The sequence below is a fragment of the Heliconius melpomene genome, chromosome 5, assembly GCF_056956725.1.
Source record: "Heliconius melpomene rosina isolate 202511_hmr_F chromosome 5, ASM5695672v1, whole genome shotgun sequence".
NCBI classification, from domain to species: Eukaryota; Metazoa; Arthropoda; class Insecta; order Lepidoptera; family Nymphalidae; genus Heliconius; species Heliconius melpomene.
In genome coordinates this window covers 4,186,378-4,206,931 of record NC_140393.1, presented here as the reverse complement: position 1 = coordinate 4,206,931, position 20,554 = coordinate 4,186,378, and the positions used below count along the sequence as shown (strand labels likewise).

Sequence of the window (20,554 nt, the reverse complement as noted above, 5' to 3'; positions counted from 1 at the left end):
TCCATATAAATAGAGTTAGAATGTGAATTTTTAATGATAGAACTTAAGAGTATGTCAGCAAATCCAGTATATCCTATTTAAAACGGAATATTTGGTCACTAGCGACACGTATGTTTATTTTCACGGTCAACGAGTACTGACCTAAAGTGCGAGGACTGTAAATCGAAAGCGGTAACACAAGGCTCAATATTTGAAAATAATAATGATCGTCATCAAATATGCATTTTATAGCAAAAATAGTGGGTTATTGAGACTGGTATCGAAATAACCACTTCTTCGAATGGAATTTACAACTAAAATCGAATTTGTTTGAGTAACGTTTTTTTTCTCACAAAGGGAACCTAGTGTTAAGACACTCCGTTCCCCACTTACCACCGAATTCTGGAAGCATTGCGTGTTGAGTGGTGGAAATCAACGCCGCGCTTTTGCTTCGACACCAGGAAAAAATGGTAATATATATTTTAATAAATATTTCATCTCCCCGAGTGGGAATCGAATCCACAACCAGTCGGTTTTACAGTCACACTTTGTGACACTTTGCGCCAGGACTGGCCTCAGGTATATTATGAAATATATTCAAAATATCACTACGTTATTTCCTTTATATTTTTACTAGTAAGTTGAGTCCATCAATCCACGAGTAAAAAGGCATATAAAATTGATAGTTTTTGTTTAGCTATAGCGAACGCCCATGACTTGTCATTTAAATTTTTTGGATAATCTCTATAGTCTGCTGGTACCAACATTGTGTTGTCATTCTCATAGAGTTATTGTTTTATTTATAAAAAAAACCTAAAAATTTAAAGTAAGCGGTTCATGCAGTGACCTTAGTGTGTAATATTATTGTTATTTTTTTTATAAGCCACAGTGAATGTATGTAATTCAAATATCAAGGTCGCTCGTATATACGAAGCTAGAATAAAATTACTTATATAATATTATCAATAAATATCAGCTTCACGCTGTATCCCGCACACAGTAGGGTAGGCAGAGGGAACTTAGTGTTAAGATACTCCGTTCTCCACTTTTTGTCGAATTCTGGAGACATTGCGTGTTGAGTAGCAGAACTCAACGCCGCGCTTTGCCTCGACACCAGAGCGAAGAAATGTAAATATAAACGTAAATAAATATTTCACTTACTCGAGCGGGGATCGAACCCACAACCGTCGCGTTACAGTCACACCCTGCCTGCCACTGCCTCATCGCTCATCGCCAATCGATTAATATATATTTATAAATATATCGTATAATTTCTTATTACATAATTAAGAAAATTGTTAATACTGTTAGTTTCCTTATCCTCATAATGTATTTCTTTATTTTTATCTTGCAATTGTAAGCATAGAAATATTATTGACAAATCGCGTCTTTATTAGGGTTCCGTACCCAAAGCGGTTTTACCCTTTGGATACAATCTATTACTAACATTCCACTGTATGTCTGTGAGTCCGTCTGTCATTATACTGTATCTTATGAACCACGATATTTAGGCAATTGAATTTTTCAAAGATAATATAGTGCAGTTATAACAATAAATATTGAAAAGCTAAGATTTTTTACTATTTTAATAGATAATGATTTGGATCCTGTAGTACGTGAGTCCTATTTATACTTGGATGGTTTTTTTACTTCCATTTTTAAGCCTTTTAATGATATTAACCTTTAATGGAATAATTGATCTTTGTATTGATTAGAACTTAAACGCTCGTAATTTTACTGAATCTAATGCCACAAAACACTTATTATAACAATGACCTAAATACATAATTTAATCAAAACTACAAAAAATACTAAAAGAAGACAGTATAAAATTACAAACAAAATATAACAGAGTGTTATAACACTGTTTTCTACAAACCCGACCGTAACAAACTTACTAATGTCACTTAACGATGTCAACCCACAAAACTGAGACGCGAGTTCGAATTCGTGACTATTTTACTAATGTTTAACACGGATTTATAGCCTACCTACTATGGAGGTGGTCGACAGTTTAAATTTTCATTGCTTTGAAGAGTGGGAGTTTAATATGGTTGTTCGCTGTTGATTAAGAAATAGGCTATAGACTTTGCCCTTGAGCTAAAGGACTTTTGGCACTGGTAAAGAAAATTATAAAGTTACTATTTTGTATGTACGAGTATAGAAGTTATAAAAAAAATCATCCGTATATGAAGTCAATTGATGTAGGTAAAAATCTGGTGCTTGTGTTAGTCACAAGTGAAAATTATTCGGCTGTTAAAAATGATGCAAAAATATGTTTTATCGGTATCCCTCATAGGCAGAGGGATCTAGGCAACCTAGTGTCGAGATACTTCGTTTCGTTTAGATATTTGTGTTTCCAAATTGGCGTAACTCAACGCCGCGCTATGCCTCGTTAACAGAGCGTAAAAAGTCCCTGTCGCTCTACATAATATTCTTCTCATTACGTTATCTTCATAGCAATTGTCTTTTTGTGGCAATCGATTAATAAGTGATACAATTATATAACTAAGTAAAAATTACGCAACAGTAATTATAATATAATAAACGGTTATTATTATACGTATACAAACGTAAACATAGTTTCAATAGAAATAAGATAATGATTCACGCTTAATTGATTGTTGCAATTACATCGAAATCTGTTAAGTTTTTCTTTCTACTATATTCTAGTATATTTTTTTCAAAATTTTAACATTAGGTACTCAAACTTTTGCATAAAATATAAGTTATTAAACTTTTACATTATACGAATATAATATAATGGTATTCAATTTTTTTATCTTGCACCTAGCAGGCAGAGGGAGCCCAGTGTTTAGACACTCCGCTCCCCACTTTCCGCTGGATTCTCGATAAATGGTGGAACTAACCGCCGCATTTTGCCTCGACACCACAGCGCAAATATGAAAATATTATTAACTCAAGTAGTAATCGAACTCGTAACCTCGCGTTTTCAGTAACACGCTTGCATTTAAGTATTACATAACAGTGCATTATATTCCATTATTGCAGAGAAGTGGCATGATTGATAAACATAACTGCATATATATGTCAGAGAAGTATGTCGAGGCAGAGAAGCGTTAATAGGAAAACAGCTTCGGCCGTCGCATTCTATAATCATCATTAACATTGCAATCTTCGTCCACACAAATGAACTCATTCTTAGAATTAGGATGATGTACAGTGCGGTCTTCAAGTTGTGGCCGCCCTAAAAATAGAAAAAAAAAGAAATAGATGATAGATGGATGGTAGGATTTTTTTCTTAATTTTGCTTCAGGTCGGCCACTACTTTTGGACCGTACTGTATCTTAGCTAGACATTTCAAACAAAATTAAACAATACGTTTCTCATCATTTATTTATAAGAATAAATAATGTGCCTCAAATATATCGGAGACGGAGTGCCATATTGAACCTAACAGGTTTATTATCTTTACATTTCTTGCATTTTATCCTATCTAAGAATAAGTTCTATGATTTTCAATTTTTTTGTCATTAAAGTTACACTATAAATATTTCTATACCTAAAAGATCGACATATATTTTTCAAACGCAACTCTATCAACTTTTTAAAGTTATACTTGTCGTTAAACTATAATCTTGAAATTGGTACGGAACCCTCAGCGGGCGAATCCGACTCGCACTTAACCAGTTTTTTATAAATATAACATTTACTCTTATGATATATAGGATAAATAAGAGCAACGTATGGGTGGTGGCCATGACGCACTCCAGTCCAGTCTTCCTAGAACGCCAAGTAGGTATACGAGACCAGTGAAAGGATTGCAAATTCAAATGTCATGACTTCATGAGCTGCAACGTGACAAGTATTTCGTAAAGTATCGCACGAGCCTCTTAAGCAACAGACACATGGTTTCCTCATCTCTTTGTTTTACAATCGTTTTAATTTAAAAAAAAAATCTTGAAAATCAAAATGTTAGTACGTATAGGGTTTGTGTTGAGAATACTGAATGTTATATATGCAATGCTATATGTCACTGTCGGGGAAAGGCCTTGCTGTGATTTGTGTGTCAACGATATTGTAATAATTATGTCTTGTGCATACATACTAGTATGCGGGGTTTACGTAAAATTACATAAATGAGATATATGTAATATATTAATTTATATCTTTATATGTGTGATTTTTTTAAAATTAAGTTTACTCCAATTTAAATATCACCTAAGTTATAGCGTACATAATTAAGCTCGGTGATGACAAACGGCATATAAGAACGGAAACAGTGATTCTACTAGATGCCCTCCGCCTACCATAAAATAAAAAGAAAAAATATCACAAATAGATGAAGATAAAAAAAAACATAAATAGTGATTTAAAAACAAACCAGATGATTTCTACAACAACCATAGTTGTTATTATTTTTTAAACAATCGCTAAACGTAATTTCCAAAATAGAACAAAGACAAACACAAAAGAGTAAAAGTAAACATTGATAGCACTATATAAACAACCGCAAGAAATAGACCTTACTGGCCAAAACAATGTTCACTGGTGATGTTAATGACCGTACAGACGTAAACATCGCCTTAAAAAACGAAACGAAAATAGCTGTTTCAAATATAGACGATTTTATAAAACCAGAATGAAAGTTGGATATAAAGTACGTATACGTATACGTGTATCATTCAAGAGTATCATTTTTTAGGTTAATACCACACAGCAGGGACGCCAGTGCTAAGACACTCCGCCATTTTCTGAATTTTGAAGTCATTGCGTGTTGAATGGCGGAACTTAACGCCGAGCTTTGCCTCGACACCAGAACGAACTGAAAATACTAAATATTTCTTCAAGTGGGAATCGCACCTATAACCAGTCGTGTTTACCGTCACTACATTTTCGTTTCAATTTTTCCTCGTATCATTCAAAAGTACCAATTTAACGTTTTAATTTCGTATTTCGATATATAGGACTTTTAGATTTGCTCGTTCGTGCGTAGCACAGGTTGCATATTCATATTTATAATGACTGTATTACATAAGTATAACATTTACCTATATGTATGTACCAATAATGGCGGATGTGTCGAACAGTCTAATGTGTCTACAGTGAAATTACTTTTTTGCCCACATCAACGAGATTAATACGTTTTTGAGCAATGTTTCCTTAATGATGTATCGAAAAGTCAAACTTATTATAGTTTCATATTTCAAAATATTTCGTATTAGATATATTATTAATATACAAGGCAAAAAACAAATTATACTCTAAGTGAGGTATGAATATAAGATATACTGACAGCTCTTACGTAAAGAGCGGCGATGCCGAAATCCAACGAAATTTATTATAATACAATTGAGTACAATATTAACTTGAGATATTTACATTGAATATATTTTCTTGTCGTTCTCTAGTAAACCTCTGTTCCTTACTTTTCGCCAAACTTTTCAGGAATTCCGTATAGAATGAAAATATTAAATGTTTCATTCCTCTGAGTTGGAATTGAACCCATAATCATCAAATTTACAGCGACTGCGCTACAACGGCCTAAATTTAATAACTACGAAAACGTGCACTCATATTCCTAAAGCAACTAACCTCTTAAGGAAATCTGTATATTCGGCCTGTCGTATCAGACCAGTCCTCATCATGATGGTCTGGAAGCACTGTCGTTCGATGGCCCACAACCGGCAGTCGGTGGCTGCTTTGATGGTGGCGGTTCTCTTGCAGTTGTACAGGATGGCCAGCTCACCGAACACCTTGCCGGGCGCCATCGTGCTTAGGTACTTGTTCTCGCGTGACACTTCCACTCTTCCCTCTGTTAAAATAATACAAAAAAATGTAAAATAAAAATCATTTAAATTTTCATTTAGAGGCGAAACTCAACGCCGGGTTATTTGCCTTGGTGCCAAAGCGAAGATATCGAGTGGGTATCGAACCCACTACCGTCGCGTTAGAGTAAGACGGCCTCCTTATTTACTTTTCTATTATTGCTTAATCAGTAATTATTTTTTTATTCATTTTACCCTAAATAAACAGGACATTAGATATAAACATATAAAAAAATAACCAAAATATAATATAACGGAACTGTATTATTGATATACAACCATAAATGTATATTTTAATATAGAGACAAGTCGTTTCTCATGGCTGACTCATAACCAGTCTTGTTAGAAATCTTGACGGGATATTGCGAAGTTTTGTAATTTAAGTATAAAGAAAATAACTAAGATAATATGATCAAACAGTAATTTATTCTCTAAGAGGATCTATTTTTTTACTTTTTATTTTTTGCATATCCTTCAAGAAAGAGAATTTGGATTAAAGAAAGTCTGCGTTTCATTTCCCACCCAATCGAAGTCATTAAAAATATAATTTCTATTGTGTGTGAACTTTATTCTCCAATTTTTTTTTCCAAAGAGATAAACAAATAATTGAAGAAACCAATACATAACTTGTCATAAACATAAAAAGTAGTATTATAAAAGGTAACCTTAAACTTTTTTTTAATAGCATTCTGTATTTTACAAGCACGAGACAAGTTAATTTTTATTTTTATTATAGACCACAAAATTGAAATTATAGCAACAACCAATTCAAGGTAACGAGCGTGTGAACACATCACCAGCTTGGGTAGCTCATTGTTCTTTGTTTTCATTCAGCTTAAATGAAATAGCTCAAATTCTGCATAATACACAGATAAAACATAAATTTAGTTGTTTATTAGTAAGTATCGTATATTATTATTAAAATGTAGTTTTCATTTTATATTTATTAATACTAATTAAAATAATATTTTTTTATTAAAGTTTCATTTAAATATTTAATAGTTATTCACTATAACCCATAAAGAGAAAAAATCGTACTTCATATTATTTTAAACTAGCGACCCCCTTGCGGCTTCGCCCGCTTTTACTACTGGATTATTCATATAATGTATGTTTGCAAAGCACTTAAGATAATGTGAAAATTAATTAAACCCTAATGCAACCCGCATTTTCGTAGTTTCAATAAGTATTTTCCAATTGTTTTACACAGCAAGGATTTTTTAGTAGGTACCGTAATTTTAAATCTGTACTGCTAATCTTTTTTTAGATAGTTAAATGACTATTTTTAAACGGAAGAAATTATAAACAAAAACCTACCTACTAATAAATACTACAAAAAATATGAAACCAAATATATCGCGCTGAAATAATACTTTCAACTCCAATTATCCAATACGTGCAAACGCATCTAAATTTTCGTTGCTATAAAGGCAGGCGGGTTTTTTTTTTCGAGCTTGTGGTTAATGCTGAAGAGGGTATTCTGTCCCTGATGAAAAGTAAGCACTACGTGGCTGCCTGTGAGGAAAATTAAATAGAATGCATTGGCCGGGAAGTGAACCCGGGCCACCCGCGTGGCAGGCGAACATTCTACCACTGAACCACCGATGACTCATGACGCGCTTGTATAAGCAAAACGTCGCAGGGCGCGTTTCGCAGCAAGGATGTTTTGATATTGTGACAACTTCTAAAGTACTTATTAAAATGAAAAATAGTAAAAGACGGTTTTGATCTATATTAAATGGCCAACGTAACTAATATACTTATTTATATGCTGAGAGTAAGGGATAAGTAAAACTTGAGTCGGCACAGCTGATGAGTCAACGGCGTGATGTGTCAATAATTAAATGCGTTTTTCTCTAAAACTATTCGCAATTTCGAAATAGTGTAAACAGCAAATTTTATCTTCGTTTAACGTAGAAAATTAATAAAGTATTTTAAAGGATAAAGATTAATACCATTATGGAAAAATATCCCTCACAATAAAAAATATATTGAAATTACTATTTTTAGACAGAAATATGATTACTACATGTTATCCTTAAAAGATAAAAATATGCTGTCGCGGACTTTTTTGTAGATCTTATTAAGAGGAACAATACTCCAGTACATTATTTTCACGTAGTACTTACCATTAAAACAGCGCATGCGCGAAAGTGTCTCAACGGGTAGGACTTTAGACACATTTATCGTATTTATGTTAATTTATTTTATTTATTTATTTACACTTTATTGTGCACAATTACATATTAAGAAGAAAAAGAAGAGTATAAAAACGACAAAAATATAACAATTGACACACAAAAGGCGGCCTTATCGCTAATCAGCGATTTCTTATTTCGCTTTACATAAGAATGTACAAATAATAAACTATATATAAACCTTCCCTGAGAAATACTCGACTTAATGGTGAAAACTGCATAAAAATCCGTTGGGTGGTTTAGAAGAAGAAGAGTTAGAAAGTTCAGACAGACACGAAAAGCGACTTTGTTTTATAAGATATAGGATAGGATAGGATACAGATTAAAAATGCAAAATGTCGCACAACTATTAACATTTTATAATCTGTAATATGTTAATTAAATGACAGCATCTATATTATCTATATTTAAATAATTACTAACTAAACATAAGATATAATGTAATGGAGTCGAACGACGGCAAGCTATTAGCTTAGCAAATGAAAGTGTTTCAAGGTGACTCGCTTAATATTACGAGTTGAAAGTTCAAAAACACTACAAAGAATGTATATTCAGTTTTTTATATTGTTTTAAATTATCTTCATTCATTATCTACGTAATATTCATTATAATTATTTATATTATGATTCTAAATGATTATAAACAACGCTATTTCTTAGTAAAAAATAACAAAGGAATGTTTGTTTGTGATATCTATTGTGGGATGATTTAGGCGTGAAGTCATCATTTGAGTTATGTAAATGTAGATCATTTTTTATTATTTTTTTTTTAGTAAAAGGCATAAAGACAGACATAATCCCGCATAAAGACAGACAGCGAAAACCTAGTGTTAAGACACTATGCTCCCCACTTTCCGCTGAATTTTTGGATGCATTAAAGAAGAAATGAAAATATTAATAAATAATAATTTTTTCATTAACATAACATAACATAACATTCGCTCGAGTGGGCATCGAACTCATCACCACGAGGCTTCCTTTTATTATTTAATAGACAAAATTTAAAACAGGTTATTTTCAATAACATCTGTTACAGTTTAGTTATCTAAGTCACCTAAATATTTGGTAAACATAATGTTCAAATAAAAGAAGACAGACACTACGCGGAGTACTATAACAATATGATATGTAACATGTTCTTATTTAATTAACCTGTTATTTGTATTGTAATAAATATTATGTTATCATTGTGTATCACAATATTTAATTATGACATTAGTACGTAAGTCAGCGAATTAGTTTTATTTTTATGACAATATTATTATACATTTCTTTGCTTCATGCTGTATTCCGCACATAGAAGGGTAAGTAGAGGGAACCTAGTGTTAATACGATCCGTTCCTATTAAGCATTTCAGTTTCCCACTTTTCACCAATTCTGAAGGCATTGATTAACGGAAAACAACGAATAATTTGACGGGAGTCGAACCCACATCCTGTTGCGTTTACAGTACACGCCTATGCCCATGACCTACATACATTTAATACAGATATAGGACCTTTTAACATTATACATGATTTAGAAATAAATATTTTGCAGAGCAAACGAAGTGACTTAAAAGAAATATTAGTCCATTCTTTACTTTAAATAAAAGAAAAGCGAAAAAAAATTATGGACGTACCGCCGTTATTCTATTAAATAAATACACAAACATCACGCACAGTCAAAAATTGTCAACTATTAACGTTACATCTAAATATTGTCAAAAGTGAAACTCGAATATTTAAATAGTTTAAAAAGTGAAATTCGTCACTTTTGTAAGTACTTTTAAGTGTAAAATGCAAACATACAGATTTTATTACACTTTTATTATACAAATTTAGAATATATATGCAACAGTTCCCGAGTTATCTCTGTCGCATACATCGATCAACATGTCACCGTAAATCTACATATTTGTTACCAAGTCAAGATATATATGATAAATATAGCGCCGTCAGATGAAAGCGTGCTATCTTATAAATTTAACATAACTAATATTAATATATAACATATATTTTATTTACCTGAATCCACATTTTTGTTGTCATTTTGCTCAAATGAATCGTTATTTTCTAAACGAGTCACATCTAGTAATATACCAGCATCCAGAGAAGATTCCGTTGCGTTGCTATCTCGTTGGCAGAGATTTCCTGTCCTTCGTTTTCGTGTGCCATATGTATGGACAGGAACTATAAGTTTTGGTCGAGGTATGGAAAAATCAGAATCTGAACCACTAGACGAACTTTTAGCACTACGCGCGTAAACCCCATTGTTATTCACTACACTCTCTTCGATAATACGGTCTCTAGGCGCGTTAAACGATAATATATCATTATACCTATCGAAACGATCTTCACTTTTCACTCTCACTGTATTGTATAACTTCCCGTATTTATCAGGTTTTATTTGTCTAGCGGCACCATTTGTAGTCCGATAATCACTTTCGTTCCCTAAATCGATTGACTGGTACCCGTTCCCCCTTGCAGGAACTGGGAGAGGGTGGCTTCCTCGAAACATTCCTCCTTCCATTAAGGTCAGCTGTTCGCTTGGAGATAGATTTCTTTTTGGTTGTGTAACTGTGACACCACTGTACGCATTGCTATCGTTGTCTGTTATATCAAGATAAGCGCGTAAAGGTGCCCTTCCTTCGCTTTTTACTCTCAAAGATTTTGACCGAAAACTAGGTTTAACGTTGTCTGCACGTCCGTTCCGCTCATTGTCAGGTTGCGTAGTGTGTTGAGGAAGTTGCTCGCATGTAGATAACGATTCATTAATAGGATGCATACATAAACCTAAATCTTCCGCCTCACTATCCATGTCGAGGTTCTTATTTCCTGATCTAGATTTAATGCGAGTTAAATCTAATGTTGCCATCGAATTTATTATTTGGTACATTGTGTCATTGCCATATCCACGAACTGTCCCATTAGATTTCATATTACTATTCAGAATATTTCTATCTTGTTTGGGTTCTTTCTGCATTTGCTTTATCTTATCACTATCTGTGTCGTTATTTTGTTGACTGACTCTTGCATAATAATCGTAGTATGATTCAGAGGATGGGTCGGGCGGCACCGGTCCTGGGTCCGGAAGAGGATAGTAGTTCTTTTTTGAATCAACTTTTCTTTGGCGATGTGCATATTTTAATGAATCTTTTCTTTGTGGTGGAATAGGCGCTTGTCTGTCATTAGAACCATTAGAACCAAAAGCTTCAATGTCCCATTCGGTAAAATTTCTTCTTTTTACTCTCCGCAACGTGGACGGTTTATACCCATTAGGCATATCTTTAAAACTATAGCTGTGTTTAAGTTTATTTGGCGACAAAAAATTATGGTTAGATCTTGCCTTTTCTTCAATGTCTTGTTGATATTTGGCCAACTGGGAAATATTTTCATTTCCAGCATTGTAATTATAATTGTAACTTTGGCTTGATTGTAAAAAGGTATTGTTATTTTCTTCTTTCTCAACACTACGTCCTACATCGCGGCAAGATTTGCTTCGAGATATAGAATTAAATTTGGAGTTTCTTGATTGTTCATCATCGTCTTTATAGCTATTCAAATTGTTTGCCCCAACCCAGTTGGCGGCATAAACTAAGTCCATAGTTCTGTCGTTGATAGAAAGCCACGGGTCCTCCATGACCGCTTTTCCTGGGTAATGTTTTATTTTCATAATGTTTCTAAATCCACTGTTATATTTGTTTTGTCTTCTTGGAAGTAATCACGAGTAATATTACACATTTTTTCAATCTTTGGATTCATATTCGTTTTCAAATTTATGTTTTTACAAAAAAGTATTTTCCATTTTAATTTGTAACACCTAAGAAAAAAATATATTTTTTTATGCTTTATGCAACAACAATATTCGTTATTAAATTAAATTGAACATTAACAGTTTTACTTCTTCCGGGCCTAATTAAATATAATTAACAATTAAATGTACAAGGATATTTATTGATTTTTACATTAATTAATTAATGAGTATATAGAGTAAGTTCCGGGACATAAAACTTAAGGCACTAAAGTTTGATCATATAAATATTGGTTCACGAATGACATAATACCTGGTGACTCATAAGGTCGTAAGAAACTTGTGAATCACACAAACGACATGGTATTTAAAACAAATGACAAGCTTTAGCCTATAGAATGGGAAGTATATTTATGATACTTAACAACTCCCTGCTTGGACATATTGCTATCGAATTATTATTAATAATTAATATTTACTGATAGACTAGTTAACTTTTATTTTATATCGGCCTTGGAACCAAGCCTTTCCTGACATTTTAATAAATATGACTAGAATATTTTATTTATAACGTATGCATATTCAATTAATCGATTTATTAATTATGCATTTATTTATTAATAATGGTTACGGTTACGTAGTTGTTTTACATTCTAATTTAGTAAGTGATTTTATGTATTCAGGTAACACTAAGGCAACAATGGGTAACGTATATACTACATATATACATTTAGTTTTTTAGCTCTAGGCAGAGAGAGACAATTTAGTGTTTAGACACTCCCTTTTCCACGCATCACCAAATTTACGAGTCATTAAGTGTTAAGAGGCGCGACGTCAAAAATAATCCGAATTAATTTCTCTGAATTGGCATCAAACTCATAATCTCCATTCTGCCGAATTCTTAAGACACTGAGTGTTGAGAGACGTAACTCAACGCCGTTATTTGTCCTTAAATGTTAGAAACAGTCCCAACTAATAAAATAGTATCTATATATAAAATTTAACTAGGAAAATTACTCGTATTATAACTTGTAAGTCCATACGTCACGGACGGTAAGCACGAATTGCACAAACCACCTTCATGAGGAAACAGCTGAGGCTCAAGAGTCCATCAACACAAACTGTTACTGTTAAGTTACGCAATAATTAGATAATAACGTAAGTACTTATTCGGTGCACAGAAGCCGGTTTTTTTAACTGTTATTTTTATTATACTTTCACTGTTATTTTGGCGTTATTTTGGTCGATAGATATTTTTCTTTTCAGCTACACGCTGTATATCGTGTGTAGTAGTAGGCGGAGTTGTGTTGAGTGGCGGAACTGAACGCCGGGCTTTTGTCTTGGCGTCAGAGCGAAGAAATGAAAATATTAATAAATAATAATTCATTTCCACGAGGTAACATCGAAGCCACAACCCGTTGCGGTTACATTTACGATTGTACCTGCGCTACGACTGGCTTAAATAATATTTAGATATTTTTTTGGAAAATTTCTACTAAGACTCATTTGTGATTATTTTTTTTTTAAATTCTTATTTTAAGGTAAATTACAAGTATTACTTTATTTAATTATATTATACTTTAAATTACATTTAAAATTATTTCTTATTGGGGTAATATCAAAGTAAATATTTTTATCGTTGACAAACTTGAATTTTAAGAGTAAAATTACTAATCACTGCTAAAGCCTTACACATATTATAATAAAAATCTATATATATAAAAGGACTTGTCCTCACTGACTGAGGTAAGACGCACGCACAGCCGTAACCGCTGATGGTAGTAACGTTAAATTTGGACAAAAGTTTACTTTCGTAATCTGGACATCCACTAAGAAGGGATTTTGAAAAATTTTAACCCTCAAGGGGTGAAATAGGGGTTCAAAGTTTGTATGGAAAAAAATTTAAATCGGCACCGATTTTTATAAAATTTGAAATTTAGATTTTTAAAAGTATTTAATTGAACACGTATTTCATCGTTTTCTAGAATTCTCCCCCTAAGGGTGCAAATAAGGGGTTGAAAGTTTGTATAGGTTTTTTTTTAAATCGTCACCAATTTTTATAAAATTTGAAATCCAGACTCTTAAGCGTATATAATTAAACACATGTTTCATGGTTTTCTAGAATTCACCCCCTAAGGGTGCAAATAAGGGGTTGAAAGTTTGTATGGAAAAAATCTTCAATCGCCACCGATTTTTATAAAATTTGAAATTTAGACTCTTAAAAATATTTCATTGAACACATGTTTCATGGGTTATTAGAATTCACCCTTAAATACGCAAGCGAAGCTGCGCGCGTCCGCTAGTATTATATAAATATCAATCTTTTACTACAAAAAAAAATATATTTTATTATAGAAATATTAAAGTAAACCACTTTCGATTTCCACACGAGTATAACGCTCTATGAATCTTGATTGCGTAAAAGAAGCATCGCTTCTTGATATAAGGGCGTCTGGTTTTACAAAGTCATGTTTATTTTCTAAGTGGGTTAACAGCTAACATGTTTTCGTAAAAAAAACCCAGTGTTAAGACACTTTCGAGGCATTGCTTGTTGAGTGGCGGTACTCAACGCCGTGCTTTGCCTTGTTACTGGAGTGAAGTAATAATTAATTTCTCCCTGTGGGAATCAAACCCAGAAACGTTTACGGTGACACGCTTAAACCACTGCGCCAAGACGAAATCCGATGGTATAAAAAATATTATGTATATGCTGAAATATTAATAATATGAATTTATAACCGAAAGTCTCTACATTTAAATTTTGTTTTGAAGGTATTATTGAAAAAATTACTAACGTCTGATAAAAAGAAATACTTTCCCATACTTCGTTGAATAAAGAAGATCGCTAGGTCTTTACATTCAGATAACATAAAAAAATAATTTAAAAAATATTTAAAAAAACTCATCTGCATAAAACTAAAAAGAAAAAACAAACCCCATTAGGATTAACAGTCGCTGCTAAGACGAATCCAACGATACCTCAATTATATAAATCCGTTCAGCGGTTCTGGAGAAACGAGGTAACAAAAATATTACACATCCCAGCCGAATAAAGACGAAGTGACTTGACAATAACATAGTTTTAATGGTTAAACATACATAATCTACAGAGAAGATGAAAAAATATAATAATTGTATTAAAACTTTTTACAAACATTTTAAAAATATTCATCACTTTAGTATGTTTTTAGTTCAAAGGTTATTTTAATGTTATTAATTAACAAAAACAAAACATGTTCTAGTAAATAAATCGTATAAGCGTGCATATCACGAGAACCTCTAAATAATCGAGGCCAGTCGTGGTACAGAGGCACAAGCCTGTGACTGTAATCGGGGCAGTTTGTGAGTTCGATTTCCACTAAAGGAAATTAAATATTTTCATTTCTTCCCTATGGTGTCGAGGCTCACCGCGCAACGACTTTAGAATTCAATAACATTTGAATTTGAAAAGCGGAGAGCGTAGTGTCTTAACACTAGGCTCCCTCTACCCTGCCCTAAAATACCCTTCTAAATATTCATGTAACCTTATTATTGTTATTAATTTTATTATCGTTATCCGTTCTACATGTATGAATAGCATGCATCACAAATTAAAAGTTAATTACTAAACGCATGATCGAATTACTAGAAAACGATTTCTAGACTGTAAGAGTTGAAACCAGTTCATCGGTCCACATACCCAGTGGGCTGGCCATCGATATCTGAGAATATAGGAACTTGAGAAATCTATGCCTATCTATCTATATTATTATCTATTTTTTATACCTGGCTAACATTTGTATGCGATAGAAATCTAGCATCGTTTAGCTAGAAAACTAGCGAACGTAAAATGTAAGGAAAACAATGAATGAAGCCAGTGGCCGTTGGGCATAAAGAATAACTAAAAAGCGACAGGGTGTTGGTTCGATTCCCACTTGAGGAAATGAAATATTTGATCTCTATATAGTAACGAATTCTACATAACAAAGAAAAAACAATTGAAATAACAGAATGGAAATATCTGCGTAATTTTAATAATATTTTTTTTACATTTAAACCAATATGTATACATATGTAAAATATTAAAATTTAAACTGAAAAAAAAAAAGAAGTTCAAACAATAACGAATACCACGCCGGCAGAATGTGTCAAATGTCAATATGAAATATTTTAAATGAAGAATAATAATAATTATGTAATATATATTTGTATCCAACATAAAAGGGTAAGTAGAGAAAACCCAGTGTTATGATACTCCGTTCTCCATTTTCTGTTCATGATTAAGATATTACGTGTTTAGCGACGAAATTCAAGGCCGCTCTTTGTCTTGTTTCCCAAGAAAATTAATTAATTCATTTCTCTGAATGGGAATCGAACTCACAACCGTCTCTTTAACACAAGTTTGTAATTAGACATTTACCATAATATTTACAAATTTATACAACTCTATCAGTATTAATGAATGAAGGTGAAAGAACAAACAAAACAATACATTTCGTTCATACATAAATAAATATATAACGACTCATATTAGTAAGAAGAACAATAAGAAATATGGACGAGACTTTATTCCCAAATTAAAAACGAAATTTGCATACAATATAAAAAACTTTTACATCGCAATAGGCTCGATTATTAAGTAATTAGATATATCTAAGTAAATGCAATTTAGTTATTTCTCTCAAAGCGTGAATTTCTTCATAAATGAAATATACATAGTTGAAGTCTTTAATAGGTTAATTACAGGCGTGTGTCTAAATCGGTTTTTATTGCGATTATAAAAAGAATATTGCCATAAGTTATATTTTTTTGCTATTTACTATAGAATATGAAATACCTAATGTCTTATCAAATTGAATGTTTTTGAAAAGTCGTTTAATGCATAATTTTATGAATATTTTTATTTATCAAAATCAGCTTCACGCTGTATCCCGCACACAGCAGCTAGGCAGAGGGAATCTAGTGTTAAGACACTCCATTCCCCACTTTCTGCCGAATTTTGGAGGCATTGCGTATAGAGGGGCAGAACTCAATGCCGCGTTTTGCCTCGACACCAGAACGAAGAAATGAAAATATAAATGTAAATAAATATTTCTCTATATTTTATATTTTTATTTATGATGTTTATATTTATAGAATAGAATTATGTGATGCAATTTATGTGGGTTTTTACATAATTTTATCATTTTGATACCATGTGCATTGTTATTTGAAATAGTTGATATTCTCTATAAAATGTTAGTCATAATTTGGGAACAAGACATTTAAGCTAATTTTGCTTGCTTTTGTCACTTCTTTTAAAGTTTTTATCACTTGTCTCGATTAAGAATAATTTATATCAAATATTTTGTATCTATACAAAATTAATTTTACTAAAAATATCATTGAGCGCTCACGTCTCGTAAAATACCGATATCTTATTTCGATATAGCACGTAAGTTGAGACGTGAGGAATTTTTTTTGAGCTAACTATGGCAAGCTGAAGAGATAATACTCGAACTGAGACAAATAACTTACTCAGACTTCATGTATCTATAGTACGGTCAACAAGTCTTGGCCTGAAGTTAGCTATAGATGGCGCAGATTGCGCATCACATACACAGCAGGGTAAACAGAGGGAAGTGTAAAAACACTACGCTTCCCGTATTCCTCAGAATTCTGGGGGGAATGTTGGAAGGCAATGTCAACTCAAATAATTAAATATTTCATTTCTACCAGTGGGAATCGAACCCACAACCTGCCTCGTTTACAGTCACACTTTGTGCGCCTGCCTCCCGACTGCACTCTCTTATTTTTGAATGACTTCTTCCTAACTTCAAGCAGCCACAACTTGTTGACTGCACTGTACCTACACTTAGCTGTTTAAGTAGTAGACAATAGAGTTCCTTTCATTCCACTATTGCATTCATATACGAAGTCATGACTTGAATTTTTACGAGGCCATTATCAAAGAGCTTTATGCTCGTAAATTTTACATATCCATATAATATAACTGTAAATATTTATTGTTTAAATTCTTATAATTGTTTTTTAAGTCTATAACTCCAGTATATTATTTATACTGGAGTTATATAACTTCAGTATATTATTTATTTTAAAAAAATATATATAGCAACACATAAAAATGTTATTTACATAAACTTTCTATGGTGCCGTGACTGTCAGAGCAAACACTATTATTAAAAGATAACATCGACACTATAGACGTATTGGACCAGTAAATCACGAGCATAATATGGCTCAATTGATAAAATCAAACTTTCTAATCCATAAGTGATTTCTATTATATGTGAGGACGGAGTGTTTTAACACTAACTCTCTGCCTACCCTGCTGTGTGCGGGATACAGCGTGAAGCTCATTCATATTTATTATTTATTGTAACATACCACGTTAATAAATAAGGAATTCATGTATCAGTGGCCTAATAAAACGAACGAAGTGAAGCGTGACATAATAAATTAATTTAAACTAGTTTCTTTTATTGAACATGTCAAACATGTCAAACATTGCAAGTTAACTAATGTATAAGACATATAAAAAAAACATAATAAGACATTATTTAGTTCTTAAGTTTAGAGTAAATATTTAAAATTTCAGACATTATTTAGCCTTGGTATATATCTAAAAAAGTAATTAATAGTAGATGAAAAAACGTAAAACGTAGGTGTTTGTTGTTAATTAAACATTATTGTATTTCTATGAATCAAAACAAACTTATGTAATTTATGCGAAACTGAAACGGAGACGGAGAAAGCTTCTCTCCTTCATTAATATGCTAAAATCTTCACCGTGAAGACAGCGCTCCAAAATACTTTCACGACATTCAGGTAGTGCACGCAAACATGACTTGACTTGACTTGCAATATTCACATACTCTCAACGAGATACGAATAATTTTAAAAAATCTTTTTTTTTTACAATCGCTAAAATGCGGGTATTTATAAAAATCAATTGATAAGCCTTATAAGTAAATATCACTTCAGATTTGAAGGCTAATAAAATATTGTTGCAGCATAAAGCGGATGTATAGTTATACGAGCTTTTCATCACGTTACACTTAAAATATCCTTCGAAATTTTTGTTGACAGCTGCTAGTTGCGCGAAAATATCACCTCGACACATCACTAAATGGCCCAAAACTTTACCATTACGTCACTAAACTATGAATGGACAACAAAAACTTGGAACACAATCATTTTAATGTTAAATTAGCGTGATTTTTAAATTTAATCGTATATATAATAAAACGCAGACGACCGTTCACGGCGACGTCGCCCCGCTTACTAGCTGTTTCGAATCTTGATCGACTCCTGCGCATGTGTCGTTAGTGTGCGAGCGAGATGGATATACTCAGTCTGAGGCAACACTCGTAGTCGTACCTGAATTTGAGCTTTGAACTTAACAATGAACAGGGTGGTTCTTTGTAAATGATGCATATAATAATAATAATTTATGGACATAGATTTTTTATTATTATGCCAGCTTGTATAACACGCACATAAAAATAGCTTTATAATTTTAATTTTCTCTAATAATGTTGATGTTGAGTCGCGGAACTCAACGCCGCGCTTTGCCTCGTTACCAAAGTAAGGATATGAAAACATTACATATTTAATTCCCTCGAGTTGGAATCGAACCTGCTGCTGCGCTTACAGCCACACGCTTGTTCCCCTGCGCCCAACTGGCATCATTTACATAAATGTTATATTTCAAAAAGTATTTAAAGAGACACTTAACCCACTTTTCATATAACACAGTTAATTATTTCAGTATAATTTTGAAAATATCGACATCGATTTTAATGATTGTTATTTATACTTGTTTATATTTTAAAACATTTATAGAGTCGTTTATAGCTAATTATATTACCAATATTATAAAACCACTTAGCTCGTGGTCAGATAAGAGTATACTGTAATGAAAACATCAATTTACTATCTACAATTAAGAACAAATTAAAACAGTAATAGTTGTTTCAACAGTTTTTTTTTTAATTTAAGAACTTAAGAAATATCTCTTTCAGTTTCAAAAGTATGGGAATTATGCTTAATTTCATATATTAAAAAATCAGCTTCAAATTGTATCCTACACACAATATGATAGGCAGAGGGAACATAGTGTTAAAACAATCCGTTCTTTATTTTCTGTGGAATTTAGGAGGCATTCCGTCGTGTTTTTGCCTCAAATCGATGAAAAAAAAAATATAAATAAACTTTAGACTGAGATCTTGGGCTATTTATTAAATATTGTTTTTCATTCATTAACATACAAACCAAACAAACAATGCTTTATATATATAGAATTATAGATAAGAATATAGAATAGGCTTATAGAAAGTAAAAATTGACATAATCATACCATAGAAATTGTAATTTAATTTAAATATCACCTTTAACGATCACGATCTTAGTTGCGTAAGCTACAGAATAATCTGGATAATAGTAGAAACGAAATCGAAAGTATAGAATGAAAATAAAACTAGTATTATAGTATAGTAGTATTGAAGACCTAACATAAAAACAGAATTACTTTTCTAAAGCGGAAATTAAACATATGAGTGTTCTGCCACTCAACACACCATGCCTCGAGAATTCGGCAGAAATTGGGGAACGGAGTATCTTAACACTAGGTTCCCTCTGCCTACCCTGCTGTGTGTGGGATACAGCGTGAAGCTGAACGTGGACTCAGTAAGTCCACGGGAAGGGAAGTCCACGGGAAGTCCACGGGAAGTCCACGGGAAGGGAAGAACACGGGAAGTTCTGGGAACATTTTCACAAGGTATGTGCAGGTGGTATTAATTGTAGAGCGTTGTGGTACTGTAGGGTTGTTGAGGTACTTTATAAGAGGGCTGAAAATAGTCCAGCCAATTACTTTTTA

The 20,554-nt window shown here is 32.5% G+C and overlaps 1 protein-coding gene across 5 annotated transcripts in view; it reads right to left on the bottom strand.

The window, feature by feature from the left end:
* for (cGMP-dependent protein kinase for) overlaps positions 1-20,554 on the bottom strand; it is a 121,481-nt gene that overhangs the window by 14,378 nt on the left and 86,549 nt on the right. For 3 of the 5 annotated variants that reach the window (XM_085185715.1, XM_085185716.1, XM_085185717.1), the window contains exon 4: positions 5,536-5,755. In XM_085185715.1, coding sequence (XP_085041841.1) covers positions 5,536-5,755 — 220 coding nt within the window. Of the gene's footprint in view, positions 1-5,535; positions 5,756-9,971; positions 11,767-18,789; positions 18,956-20,554 lie in introns of those variants that run through there. The other 2 variants (XM_085185713.1, XM_085185714.1) reach the window with 2 other exon arrangements.